This window comes from Nelumbo lutea, chromosome 3, assembly GCF_056320005.1.
Source record: "Nelumbo lutea isolate HS-2025 chromosome 3, American lotus-T2T, whole genome shotgun sequence".
Classification (NCBI taxonomy): domain Eukaryota; kingdom Viridiplantae; phylum Streptophyta; class Magnoliopsida; order Proteales; family Nelumbonaceae; genus Nelumbo; species Nelumbo lutea.
The window spans coordinates 97,344,770-97,356,928 of NC_142686.1; the positions used below are offsets into that span (position 1 = coordinate 97,344,770).

At 37.4% G+C, this 12,159-nt stretch overlaps 1 protein-coding gene across 4 annotated transcripts in view; it reads left to right on the forward strand.

Annotated features, from left to right (window-relative positions):
- KU70 (ATP-dependent DNA helicase 2 subunit Ku70-like protein) overlaps window positions 1-12,159 on the forward strand; it is a 129,028-nt gene that overhangs the window by 55,299 nt on the left and 61,570 nt on the right. For 2 of the 4 annotated variants that reach the window (XM_088976432.1, XM_088976434.1), the window contains exons 10-14: window positions 1,608-1,741; window positions 1,888-1,931; window positions 9,998-10,078; window positions 10,285-10,361; window positions 10,491-10,638. In XM_088976432.1, the coding sequence (XP_088832558.1) occupies window positions 1,608-1,741; window positions 1,888-1,931; window positions 9,998-10,078; window positions 10,285-10,361; window positions 10,491-10,638 (484 nt within the window). The remainder of the gene's footprint in view (window positions 1-1,607; window positions 1,742-1,887; window positions 1,932-9,997; window positions 10,079-10,284; window positions 10,362-10,490; window positions 10,639-12,159) is intronic. The other 2 variants (XM_088976433.1, XM_088976435.1) reach the window with 1 other exon arrangement.

Below are 12,159 nucleotides of genomic sequence, written 5' to 3' on the forward strand. Positions count from 1 at the left end.
TGTAAAGGATGCTTTTCTTCACGGTAATTTAGAGGAGGAGATATACATGGATATTCCTCTGGGCTTCAAAGGAAATCTAAAAGGAAATAAAGTTTGCAGGTTGAAGAAAGCACTATATGGTCTCAAGCAATCACCTAGGGCGTGGTTTGGAAGATTTACTAAAGTTATGCTTGCCATCGGATACAAACAAAGTCAGGGAGATCATACACTCTTTATAAAGCATTCGGATGCAGGGGGAGTCACAACTCTTCTAGTATATGTCGATGACATAATTGTGACAGGAAATGATGAAAAGGAGAAGGAAGCCTTGAGAAAATGGCTAGTCAGAGAATTCGAAATAAAAGAACTTGGGAGATTGAAGTATTTTCTAGGGATTGAAGTAGCTCATTCCAGAGAAGGCATCTTTATCTCACAACAGAAATATGTAACAAATCTTTTAAGAGAGACAGGAAAGTTAGCATGCAAACCATCCTCCACACCGATTGAGCCAAATCACAAATTGGGAGAAGCAAATGAAGATCTAGCCGTGAATAGGGAAATATACCAAAGATTAGTAGGAAAACTTATATATCTTGCCCACACAAGGCCAGACATAGCATATGCCGTGAGTGTGGCTAGCCAGTTTATGCACAACCCGAAAGAGGTTCGCCTACAGGCGGTCTATAGGATACTACATTACCTAAAGGCTAATCCTGGCAAAGGAATCTTGTTTAAAAGAAACACTGGATTAACCTTAGTGGCATACACCGATGCAGATTATGCAGGCTCTCCCATGGATAGGCGGTCCACTACAGGTTACTGTACGTTCCTTGGAGGAAATCTTGTGACATGGAGGAGTAAGAAGCAGAATGTGGTAGCTAGATCAAGTGCGGAGGCAGAATTCAGGGCAATGGCTCAGGGAGTATGTGAATTACTATGGCTCAAGATAATTTTGGAAGACCTAAGGATCAGATGGGAAGGTCCAATGAGATTATTCTGTTACAACAAGTCAGCTATTAACACTGCTCACAATCCCGTCCAACACGACAGGACAAAGCACATTGAGATAGGCATTTCATAAAGGAAAAGCTGGATAGCGGATTAATTTGCACTCCATATGTCTCAACGAATGGTCAATTGGCAGATGTGCTGACAAAAGGGCTTTGCAGTGTGGCATTCCAAGGACTTATCTCCAAGTTGGGAATGAAAGATGCATATTCACCAGCTTGAGGGGGAGTGTTGGAAAGTAGAAGATTGACTCTCTGATTGATTCTCCATAATTTTAGGTCCATCAGTTTAGGAAACTTAATTTCCTAGAATCATGGGATATCCTAGAATCATGGGATATTAATTGGAGAATCCCATTGATATAGAAATTAGTTTTTTAGGAAAAGTTAGTTTCCTATTTTATCACCCTGTAAATTAGCTCTGTAATTCTATATAAAGTTGTGTATATGCTCCTTCCAAGATAATACAATCAATTCATTTTTTCTCTCAAATTTTCACATATTACCCTAGAAAGATCAAAGCTCTCTAGGGTTTCAATCAGCTATCGTTCCGAGAGAGAGAAGTAAAAGGGGTGTCTCTTCATATCATCCATGTTTTAATTTTGTTATTTCTAATTTCAGATTGGATGATATGAAGGATCAGTTGAGAAAGCGAATGTTCAAGAAACGAAAAGTTAGAAGAATCACATTTTCAATTGCTGATAGCATATCTATTGAACTGAATACCTTTGCTTTGATTCGTCCAACTCTTCCAGGTAGATATATCTCCATTTTTTCTTCTTTTCCTTATTTTGTTTGTATGTGTGCTTTTCTCATAGAAGGCCATGTAATCATGTTTTTCTGTCTAAATCATTTCATCCATATCTATTATCTCAATTAATTTATTTATTTGCTTTTGCAGGGGCTATAACATGGCTTGATTCTATTACCAATGTCCCTTTGGAGGTGAAACTATTGGCCTATCTCTTCCCCTGTCCTATCAAAAAAAAAAAAAAAAGAGAAAGACAAAAAGTAAAACACAAATATATACATTTAATGGTCAGATCAGATGCTCGATTACTGTTTTCAACCAAGAAACAAAATTATATTACTACCATATTATATGCTAGTTTGGTTTGGGTAGGTTACTCTAGTAACACTGTTGGTTGGGCTTCCTATACAAGGGGTCACAAAGTATAGGCAAATGTATTAAGAGAAATTTGGGTGTTAGAATGTTGGATATGCATATCTTTCTCCTTGATTGCCAGGATGGATCTCGTCTTGTCCAATTGACTAGCTAGAAAGTGGGGTTACTAGGGCTAAGATTTACTCTGTTTACATCACAGTTGTCAAGCCGTCTAGGTGATTCTGGGCGATAGTGGGGCGCCAAGTCACCTAGTCACCTAGGCAGGATGTGGAACACTACCTCTATTGAGAATATTTGACCTGATCACTTAAAATTCATGTCTAAGATGCATAAGAAAATGCATGACCTTCCTGTTAACTAAGTGTTTCTCTATAAACTTAATGAGCAGATTGGTTATGACCCAGATGCACTAGTTCATATTCTGTCCACAGATCGACAATGCCCATATGGTATTCTTCAATATTTTGCTCCTCCTGGTTGTATAAGAAAATGCCAGTTTCAATTTGATACTGCCTTGATACGTTTGATTGTTGATACACTTTATCAAGATATTGAAATGTCTCTTCTGCTGTCCTCAATCCTGTCATAGGTATAGAAATGTCTGATCCATAGTGCTTAGTATCCAGGATGCTAGTTTATCATTCTCAATCTTCCATTGCTGCAGATCTTTAGCATTGGAACACGGAGTATGGGTGATCATTTTCAGCCCAGCCTGGAAATTCTGGGCTTGGGCCTAGATTTTTGGTTCAGGCCTAATACTTCAAGCACAGTCTAAGCCAGGCCCAACCCGCATTAATTATATATATTTTATATATAATTTATATATGTAATTATGTTATTTTATATTACATTGTATATTTTATATATAAACATTATAATCGGATACTTACAATATATATTTTATGCGATATGTAATACTACATAATATATAAAATAAATTTTGTGGGCCTATTATATGTCATATAATATAAAATATTATGCATATGTAGTATTTTATACATAAAAGGCCTAGACCTGGAATCAGGCGCAGCTTGGCCTGGGCCCGGGCTTATGTTTCAGGCCCAGAATGGCAGAACCTTGGCTGGGCCAAGCTCAAGTCCAAACTATAGCCCTTATCGTAGGTGCATAGTTGCTTCCATCAAATCTGTTTGGCAAAATGTCTCCCTTTTCAGGTGTCGCTTCAGTCACTTATCAGGTCTCAAGAGTAAAGTGATGCTTCCAATTATAAGAGTAGAAGAAACTAGGGAAAAAGGCAATTGAGTCCCAATAGAAAGCAATGTTTTAAATTGCGGATGCATGACGGGAGGCATTTTGCTTGATGGGTGAGGTGTAGTTCAGAATGTAAGAGGCATAAACCTCCTGAGCACAAGGAGGTTTAGGCCTCCTTAAGATGAGGGGGATGAGGAGGAGGAAGAAGAGGAAAGAGGATGCCTTTTTTTTTTTTTTATGAAAGATGCTATGAATTAAGAAAAATGAAGATGCATAACACTAGCTGATAGAGGGGGTCTTGTCGAATGAAGTGTACACCTTTCCTTTCCGTTTCTTTCTTTTGTCATTTTTTTTCTCTTTCTTTCCCTTCCCTTCCTCTCCTTTCTTTCCTTTTATTTTTCTTTCTTTAAACCTTTTTTGTATGAGCTGTGCATGAAGTGCATGATGCGTATGCCTCTAGCATGCCTCTTGCAAAAGGCGCATGAGGCATGCGCCTATGGGCCTAAGGCATACACCTCAGGGGTATCAGCACCTCTGGCATGCCCCTCAGGGTGTTTTTGAAAGTGCCTCACCTTGAGGTACACTTATTGGCATATGTCTCCCACACCTTTGAAAACACTGATAGAAAGAGGAGGCATAGATGATTCAGACTTTATGATCCTGGGTGTATTAAGCCTCATGAAGGAGAAGAAAAGAGCATACAAGTGAAACCTGAACCACGGTTTCAGAGAATAGGGGTGCTGAAAGAACGAACAGAAAAAGTGCTTCAATCTACAAAATCTTGGAAAAAATGGTTCTGAAAACTCCTTTGGTACACCTTGACTGATAGCTATTCAGTGGGGATTCAAATCTTTCCTCATTCTCAATTTAGAAACCTGCTCTGATAGCATGCAATGAACAAGTCGAACTGGTGCTAGGGTTTGTACAGGTGTGTCTAAGTGATGATCTCTCTCAGAGAATGAAATATATATACTAATGAATGTAAAAAAGACAGTTCTGTAGCTGACCCCATATAGTTGGGATAAGGCATAGATGATGAAAAATGCAGTTCTGTCATTACAAATAAAGACTATAAGAGCATGTAGAAAAATGATCAAGTACATAAGACATATGGTACACCAATACTCCCCAAGGATAATAAACAAGATTAACCCTTAGTTTCTCTACAATAACAGCATAAAGGAACATCAGAAGGGGACTCTGACCCTGAAAAGAATGGTACTATCTCAAGGAAAGTAATATGTAGGTAAATGGAAGATTTATGTAAAGTAGGACTGTAGCATTTATTACCTTTTTGAGTTTGAGAATAGTCAAGATAAATGCATTTTAGAGGCCTTGCATCAATCTTACCTGATTTATTAACAAATTTGTGCACAGAAAAAAAAAACTAAACACGAGGAGGAATCCTAAAAGGAGAAAATGAAAGAAACAAAATGGAAAAAGGAGATTTCCGACAAAGAGTGGAGGATGTCATACAAATGGTCAAAAAACATGAGGTAAGAACTACATCATTCAAAAAAGTTTAGGGAGAAAAAATTGAACCAATAAGGCCTTTGTGGTGTTAAGGAGATGATTCTTCCTTTAGGCCACACCGATTTGTTGTGGTGTGTATGAGCAAGAAAATTAATGGATTCTTCCATGACTATGAAAATAAGGTTGAAATTATTTATGAATGTAATATTGAGCATTGTCAAATCTAAACACTTTATTTAAGACTTTAAATTAATTTTGAATTTCAGCATTAAAGGGCAGAACTATGGAAAATAACTCAGAACATTCTTTCATTGTATAAATTGATATTGCCTAGAATAATTACTAGTGAAGGTTATAAATACTACCATTTATCAAAAAAAGGTTTTAAATACTACCCATTATAAGAAGTGACACGTTTTTGACTCTAGGCATCTGAATAAACAAGAACAAAAGACCTACTGTCTCTATTATCCACTGTTGGAATAAAGGACACTCTGATGTTTGCTTAATTAATGACTCACAATCCAACATTGTTAACAACGGGACTAACTGCTTTAACGAACCAACACCTTCTACGAACTAAATGCTCACAATTTTATATGTGGACTGTAAAGCCTTCTACGAACCAACACCATCAAGATAGTACAATTCCTCTTGTTGCATGCCGTTCAACAATCATCCTCCCTGTTTTAAGATCCTGAAAAACACAAAAGGAAGGACAGAATGAGCTAGAGCAATTAAGACTTTTAATCAATTCACTTGCAGGCATATGGCTAAATGGGAACTTAGGAATAAAACTATGAGAAAATACACCTAGATATAAGAGATACATTCCCAATACTTATCAAAGATGTTGTATGATTGGCTAGGGTAATAGTCTATGAAGTGGAAGGAAAGATACATAAGCAAAGATATGTAGAGATCTCTAGTCTTATGATCTGAAGATATAGAATCTGTAACTGAAGAATTGGATTTGGAATGAGAAGGAACACAAGCTATACTTATTTTGGCAAGGGTGTTTGTTTTACTTAGAGGAAAATTGACGAAGTTTCTTATACTATTGAGTAATAGACACCTTTTCTTTTACCTTCCACACCAAGATCATTTGTAGGGGTGACATGACTACTGGATGGGTTCTCACCAACTGGTTCATGATTAGCCCATGTAGATGGTGATTCATTCAAGTTGTAGCAAAAGTTCATTTTATGTCCTTTGAGCCTATAGTAAGCATACACATGTGGGGATCCACGTCCACTACCACTTCTACCAACGAGAACTTCTTACTTCTCTATGACCATGTCCCAAACCTACTACCTGAGGAATACCACGTCTACTCCTTGATCCACAACTTGCATCTCTTGCATTCCCACTTCTACCACGTTGTCCTTTACCACCTCCTAACATGAGAAAACACCTCAGAAAGTGAGTGGAGATCACTATTCCCTAAAATTTGACCATGAAGTGGCTCATATTAGTTCTTAAATCAGATAAGAATCGAGCAATGTCTAGGTGCTCCTGATATTGTTGCTGAACCTTCAAATCGATAGATAAAGGCTGATAGACACTCAAGAACCAGCTAATTCCTTAGGTTTTGGAGGGTGAACAAATACTCTTAAACACTTTTATTGGCTTGCTGAAGAGAAAGTAATCTTGATGCAATTGCAAAATCCTTAAAGAAGAAAGTATTTTCTGAACTTTCTTTTATTTCTTCTTTTCTTCTTGTGGATTTGTTGAGTTTCGATGTTTTCATGTGAAGTTTAGTCATTTTATGAAGATTATAGATAATTATTAATGAAAGATGGTTGGTGGTTGCTCTGGAACCTAGGGAATTACATTAGAATTCATGGTTTTCATTTAAAAATATCTATTCCCTAGGTACACCCAAGTTAATAGGTGCAGTCACAATGAGATACCTCTTGGTCTCTAATAAGTGTACCTTGATTTACAATCTTATTTTTTATTATTCTTTCATTGCGTACATTTTGTTCTAATCCTACTTATTTTGAAGCCTCTTGTTTCCAGTGTATTTGTCCTTAAATCTTTTTTTTTTGAAGAATAAAAGAAAAATTTATTGATAAAATAAAAAGCAGATTACTGCACTAACAGGGGACGCACTACCAACAACCTTACAATGGCACAAGATAATTCCCCCCCCCCCCACCCCACCTTGATACATTGGCTAGTCTTCAGGATCAAACGACTCGTCCTGCCTGTTGTCTTCCTCATCCTGAACTTTTTCTTCTTTCTCTTGCAACATCTTCAGTTTCTCTTCCCTTTTTCTCATTTCAAATTTTTCAAAAGCTCTTCTAGCGAACTCTTTGCCTCCCCAAAATAATATCCCTAAACTCTTTCCAATTCTAACCTCCCTGTCCACCAAGGTCTTAGTCTCCACTTTCTCCCCCTCCTTGTCAGCTTGTTGAGATAAAGTATGCACCAGCTTGACCTCCCTCTTCTTTCTTATTCCTTGACCCTGGTCTAACCTTCGGTCCTTCTTTTGTCAGGGTCGACTTTATCTCCCCTACGACAATTTGAATCTCTTCCCCCCTCCTTTCATCACCCTTTTTCTTTGCATCTAAGCCTTTTAATCACTTCCTTCAATACACTTATGTTTATTGGAAGGACCTGCCCCAATCAAACCGTCTTTTAGCCTCGAGAAAACCTTAGACACACGGACAAGGCGACACTTGCTTGTCTTTCCAACTTTTTTCGCTCCTTCTATAGGTCCTACGACACCTTCTTTGTTCACAACTCTTCTCTGCCCTAGATGTACTCCAATCCTACCAGCTGAAATCTCAAACTTCTGATAATCCTCACAGTCCAGAGATGAGTCAGTTTTGTTGTTCTTGTCCAAAGCCTCTGTTGTAACCATCGCTGTGTTCAGTAGTTGCACTCTTAGTGTTGTCCCCGCCACAGCCAGCCCTACCTAACATCCTTCCTTGTCATTCCCTTCCCACCTCACTAACTCCTTAGCTACTTCCCCAGAAACAACCTCCCTTCCTTCTAGCCTTCTGAACCTTCTGAACAAATAACCACTTGAACCTCCTCCTCCTGATTCCATGTCGGTGACAAAAAGGAAGAGAGCTCGACAACGAAGTTACCAAAAGAGATAAAATTACCTGCTTGCTGATTAGGACTTGTCTTCTCCTTTTTTCCTTTCATCGCAGTGTTCTCTTAGATTAAGAGGTTCAACGAATCGTCCACATTGATCACTCTTCTGAAACACTTCACGAGAAATCTCGGCTCTCAGACTCCAAAGCCTCTTACTAGAGTTTTGAAACTGAAATGTGCACCTAAAACTTCGAGACCGCTTGAACTTTCTCTTGTTCGAAACCCTTAATTTGAAACGATGCTTTGTAGAGAACTCTCCAACATTATTGATGAACTTTGTCTTCGTAACTTGGTCCACAATCGAACCTTCACCATCTTTTCCTGCTCTTGCTGTCTCTTCGTCTTTTGAAATTCCAACTTTTTTCTTTCCTTTCATCTCCCCATTTCTCTCCTTTCTTTCTACTTCCACGTGTCCCAATGGATTCACCTCACCACTTAAGTTTGAATGGGCCCTGCCACTTTTATTTCTCTTTGGAACTCTACTTTCTCTGTCCATGATGCGGCCCAAGGTAAAGACCCTAACCAAACCATAAATATTTTTGCTTCCTAAAATACCCACCTTCAACCTCACGACCATCCCCTTTGGTCTGACTATTCGTCTTCCCCTCCATTATTGCCAAAACCCAATCTGATCTTCTGGGTCTCTTCTCTCCACAATTCCATATTTTTGGTCCATCTTGTTGGGTAAGATCCTTCTACGATCAGTTCAAGTAAAAAAAGATTCACTGGTGAAATGGAGGGATAGGGAAGTAGGAACAAGGTGGATCTCTTCAACTTTAATTAAGGTACGAGCAGCAGAAAGGTTTCTACATGATATTGTTCTAGGATCAACGAATCTGAATCTTCCACATGCGCCTCCCATTATCTTAAAAGTTTGGAAGCTCCACGCATGCAAGGGTATCCCATAAACAATAATCCACACCATATTCAGAGGACCCATATTCCTGATTGCTCCGACTAAAGGATTCCATCTGATTCTGAGATCAGGTTCTCGAAACTTATTCTGTTCACTCATCAGGATGTTGCTTGCCTCCTCACATTTGAAGATGAACAAGATGAAACCAGCTTTTAGCTTCCTTATGTGAAAAGGTTTCTCAGGTTTCCACTCAGTAGCGGCCCACCCTTCAATCTTCTCCACATCTGGGTTGGAATTTATGAAACGACCGGCCAAACTACGACTCAGCAGCCTGAGTCGATCTCTAATTTTGTGTTAATCCTTCTTTGGATTCATCAATTAATACTATATCATTGGCGAATAGTATTCACCATGGTGCCTATTTATGAATATGCTTCTTGCCAATTTCTCCATGACTAGAGCAAATAAATCAACACTAGTTAGAAGCAGCGACTTGTTACAAGTTGAAGGGGTTAAAAGGGATAGGGGTAGACCAAAAAGGACATGGGTAATAGTAAGAAATGATTTAAGCACTAATAATTTAACAGTGGATATGGATTTAAATAGAATGAATTGGTGAAATAGGATTAATGTAGCCGACCCCATATAGTTGTGATAAGGCATGAAAGATGATGATGAGAGCAAATAAATAAGGGCCAAGTGCTGCGCCTTGCTGAAGTCACTGTAACTAGAAACACGAATGCCTTTCCCAAAGGTGTTTAGCATTGTTTGTTACATTGTCTTATATGCCTTTAAAGTCTATATACCTATTTCGCATTCCTCGTTTTCTTCTAAAATCGGCCATAGTATTTTTGTAGGAGCTTTGTCATATTATTTTTTTCTTTAAATCAATGAATACTATATGAAGATTTCTCTTCTTTTTAAACTTTTTTATTAATTGTCTAAATAGAATGGTGTGGTTGAGCTCCCTGGCAAAAAACCAAATTGGGTTTTTGATATATTTATTTTATGTTGTAATATCTACTGAACTAATCTCTCCCAAAGTTTAATATTATGGTTTCTAAGTTTAATCCCATTATAGTTATTAAAACTCTATATACTGTCTTTGTTTTTAAATATAGGAAACATATTGCTCTTTTTCCATTCTTTTGGCATTTTTATTTGTTATAATTTTCTTATTAAATAGTTTAATTAGTCATAACAAGCTTACTTCTCCCATATATTTCCAACTTCTATTAGGATACAATCAGGTCCTTGCACCTTTCCTTTCTTTATCTCAATCAATGCCTTCTTTGCTTCAAAAGCCCCTATTTTACAAAGGTGATTATTAACTTTAGTAATATTGAAGTTACAAATCACCCCCACCCCCACTAGTACCTACTATTTGTCCTTCATTTAGTAACTTACACAATAACTTTTCCATCTTCTCTTGATTTCTAACAATTTGGTTGACTACTAATCCTATTTAATGTTGGTTTTGGATGTTTAAGTACATGTTTTTTGTTATATTTGTTGATATTTTGCAGATTCAAAACTCTTTTATCTGTGCGGACACTGGTGCTTTGCTCCAAGGACACACTAAACGTTTTCATCCATATAAGAAGTATATTTTGTTTCTATTTTTCTTCTATTTTTTAAATACAATGCTCTTTATAGTGCTAAATATGTTTTTATTGAGTGTAGGCATGTTTCTTCAACTCATTTGTCTATTTTTTTTCTCACTTTATTTCAGTAAGAACATTAAATTTTCTGTGGAGGAGCTATTAGAAGTAAAAAGAGTTTCTACGGGACATCTTCGTCTTCTGGGATTCAAGCCATTGAGTTGCTTAAAAGATTATTATAACTTGAAGCCATCAACATTTCTTTTTCCTAGTGATAAGGTGGGTAAGTTTTATACAAGTTGCAGGAATTGAAGTTCAATGTAGTAGTCCATGCTAAGTAATTAGTGGCTTGAAAAACATTCTTTGTGGTCTGCTCTTTATTCTTCTACAATACATTCTCTTACTAATTATTTTCATGATTCAAAGTATCGATACACCTTTGTGTATCGGTAGAGGTGTATTGACACTCTGAACCACATGCCTTTTTTAATTTTTTTTATCAATTCAGTTTTAAGACTATGTATATATATCATTTAATAAAAAAGGGTTCCGAAATAGGTGTATTTGGCACCTAAAGATATGATATGGTATCCCTGATACGTGAAATATCATATTGATACTTTGAACCTTAATTGTGCTTGATATCTAAGAACCTTGATTCCATTTGTTCTTAACTCTTTAGTAAATCTATGCAATTGAAAACCTATAGGTAGCTGCTCCTTTTAATAAACTTAGTTAAAATGGATAAGACTATGTCCTTCTTGGCTAAGATTGGAAATCAGTTTGATGCTAGTATTGGGGTTTTCCATTCAGACTTGGGGGGGGGGGGGTGAATACTTCGATGGAGACTTTGAAACTCTTGAGAGACATTGGAATTCAATCACAGAGATCTTGTCTTGGCACTCTACAATAGAACATAGTGTTAGAGCGCAAGAATATATAGATTTTAAGAATTGTATGCACCTTGCTTCATGATTCACATGCTCCTTCCTTTTGGGTGGAGGTGGCTAGCACTGTTGTGTACCTTATCAACCTTCCTTCTTTTGTTTTGTGCAATGCTTCTCCCTTTTAGAGCTTATTCCATTGTTCACTTGACTTCTCTATACTTCATGTTTTTGGTTGTGTGCTTTGTTCATCTTCCACCTCATGAGCGTACAAAACTCACTCCACAGTCAACATTGTGTGTCTTTGTTGGGTATAGCCTGGGCCGTAGGGGTTTTCTTTGTTACGATCCTAGTTCTCATCCAATTTGTGTCTCACAATATTATTTTCCTTGAAATTATTTCTCTCTTCGCTCACATTGTTAAACTTTTTGCTACTTCAATTTTTGTGCTACATTCCTTTGACTCCATAGGTTCTTCGAATTCAACTCCTTTTGTTCCAAAATTGCTTTTTGTCTTCCTCAGGAAGAGGCTAGCTGTTTTAGCACCTATAGCTCTACCCCCTTCATCACCAAACACAGGTTCATCATCTACAGACACCAGTTCCTCCCTTCCTCCTCATTTTGTAAGTACACCTACACCTATCATTGATCCTCTGCCATCCTCTAATCCTCTATTATGCCATTCTTATATTTCTCTGTCTTTCTTGATTGCTATGGGTTTTGTTTAAGCTATAGATCTTTTTTAATTGTTTTGTCCACTACATATATTTCTAGATCTACTAGTAGGTTATGGCAGTTTTGCATTGGAAGAAAGCCATGGATACTGAGCTCGAAGTCCTTGTTCATAATGACATGGGATATGGTTCTTGCTCCCCAGTTGCCTCTTTTATTGGTAGAAGATAGGTGTATTCTGTGAA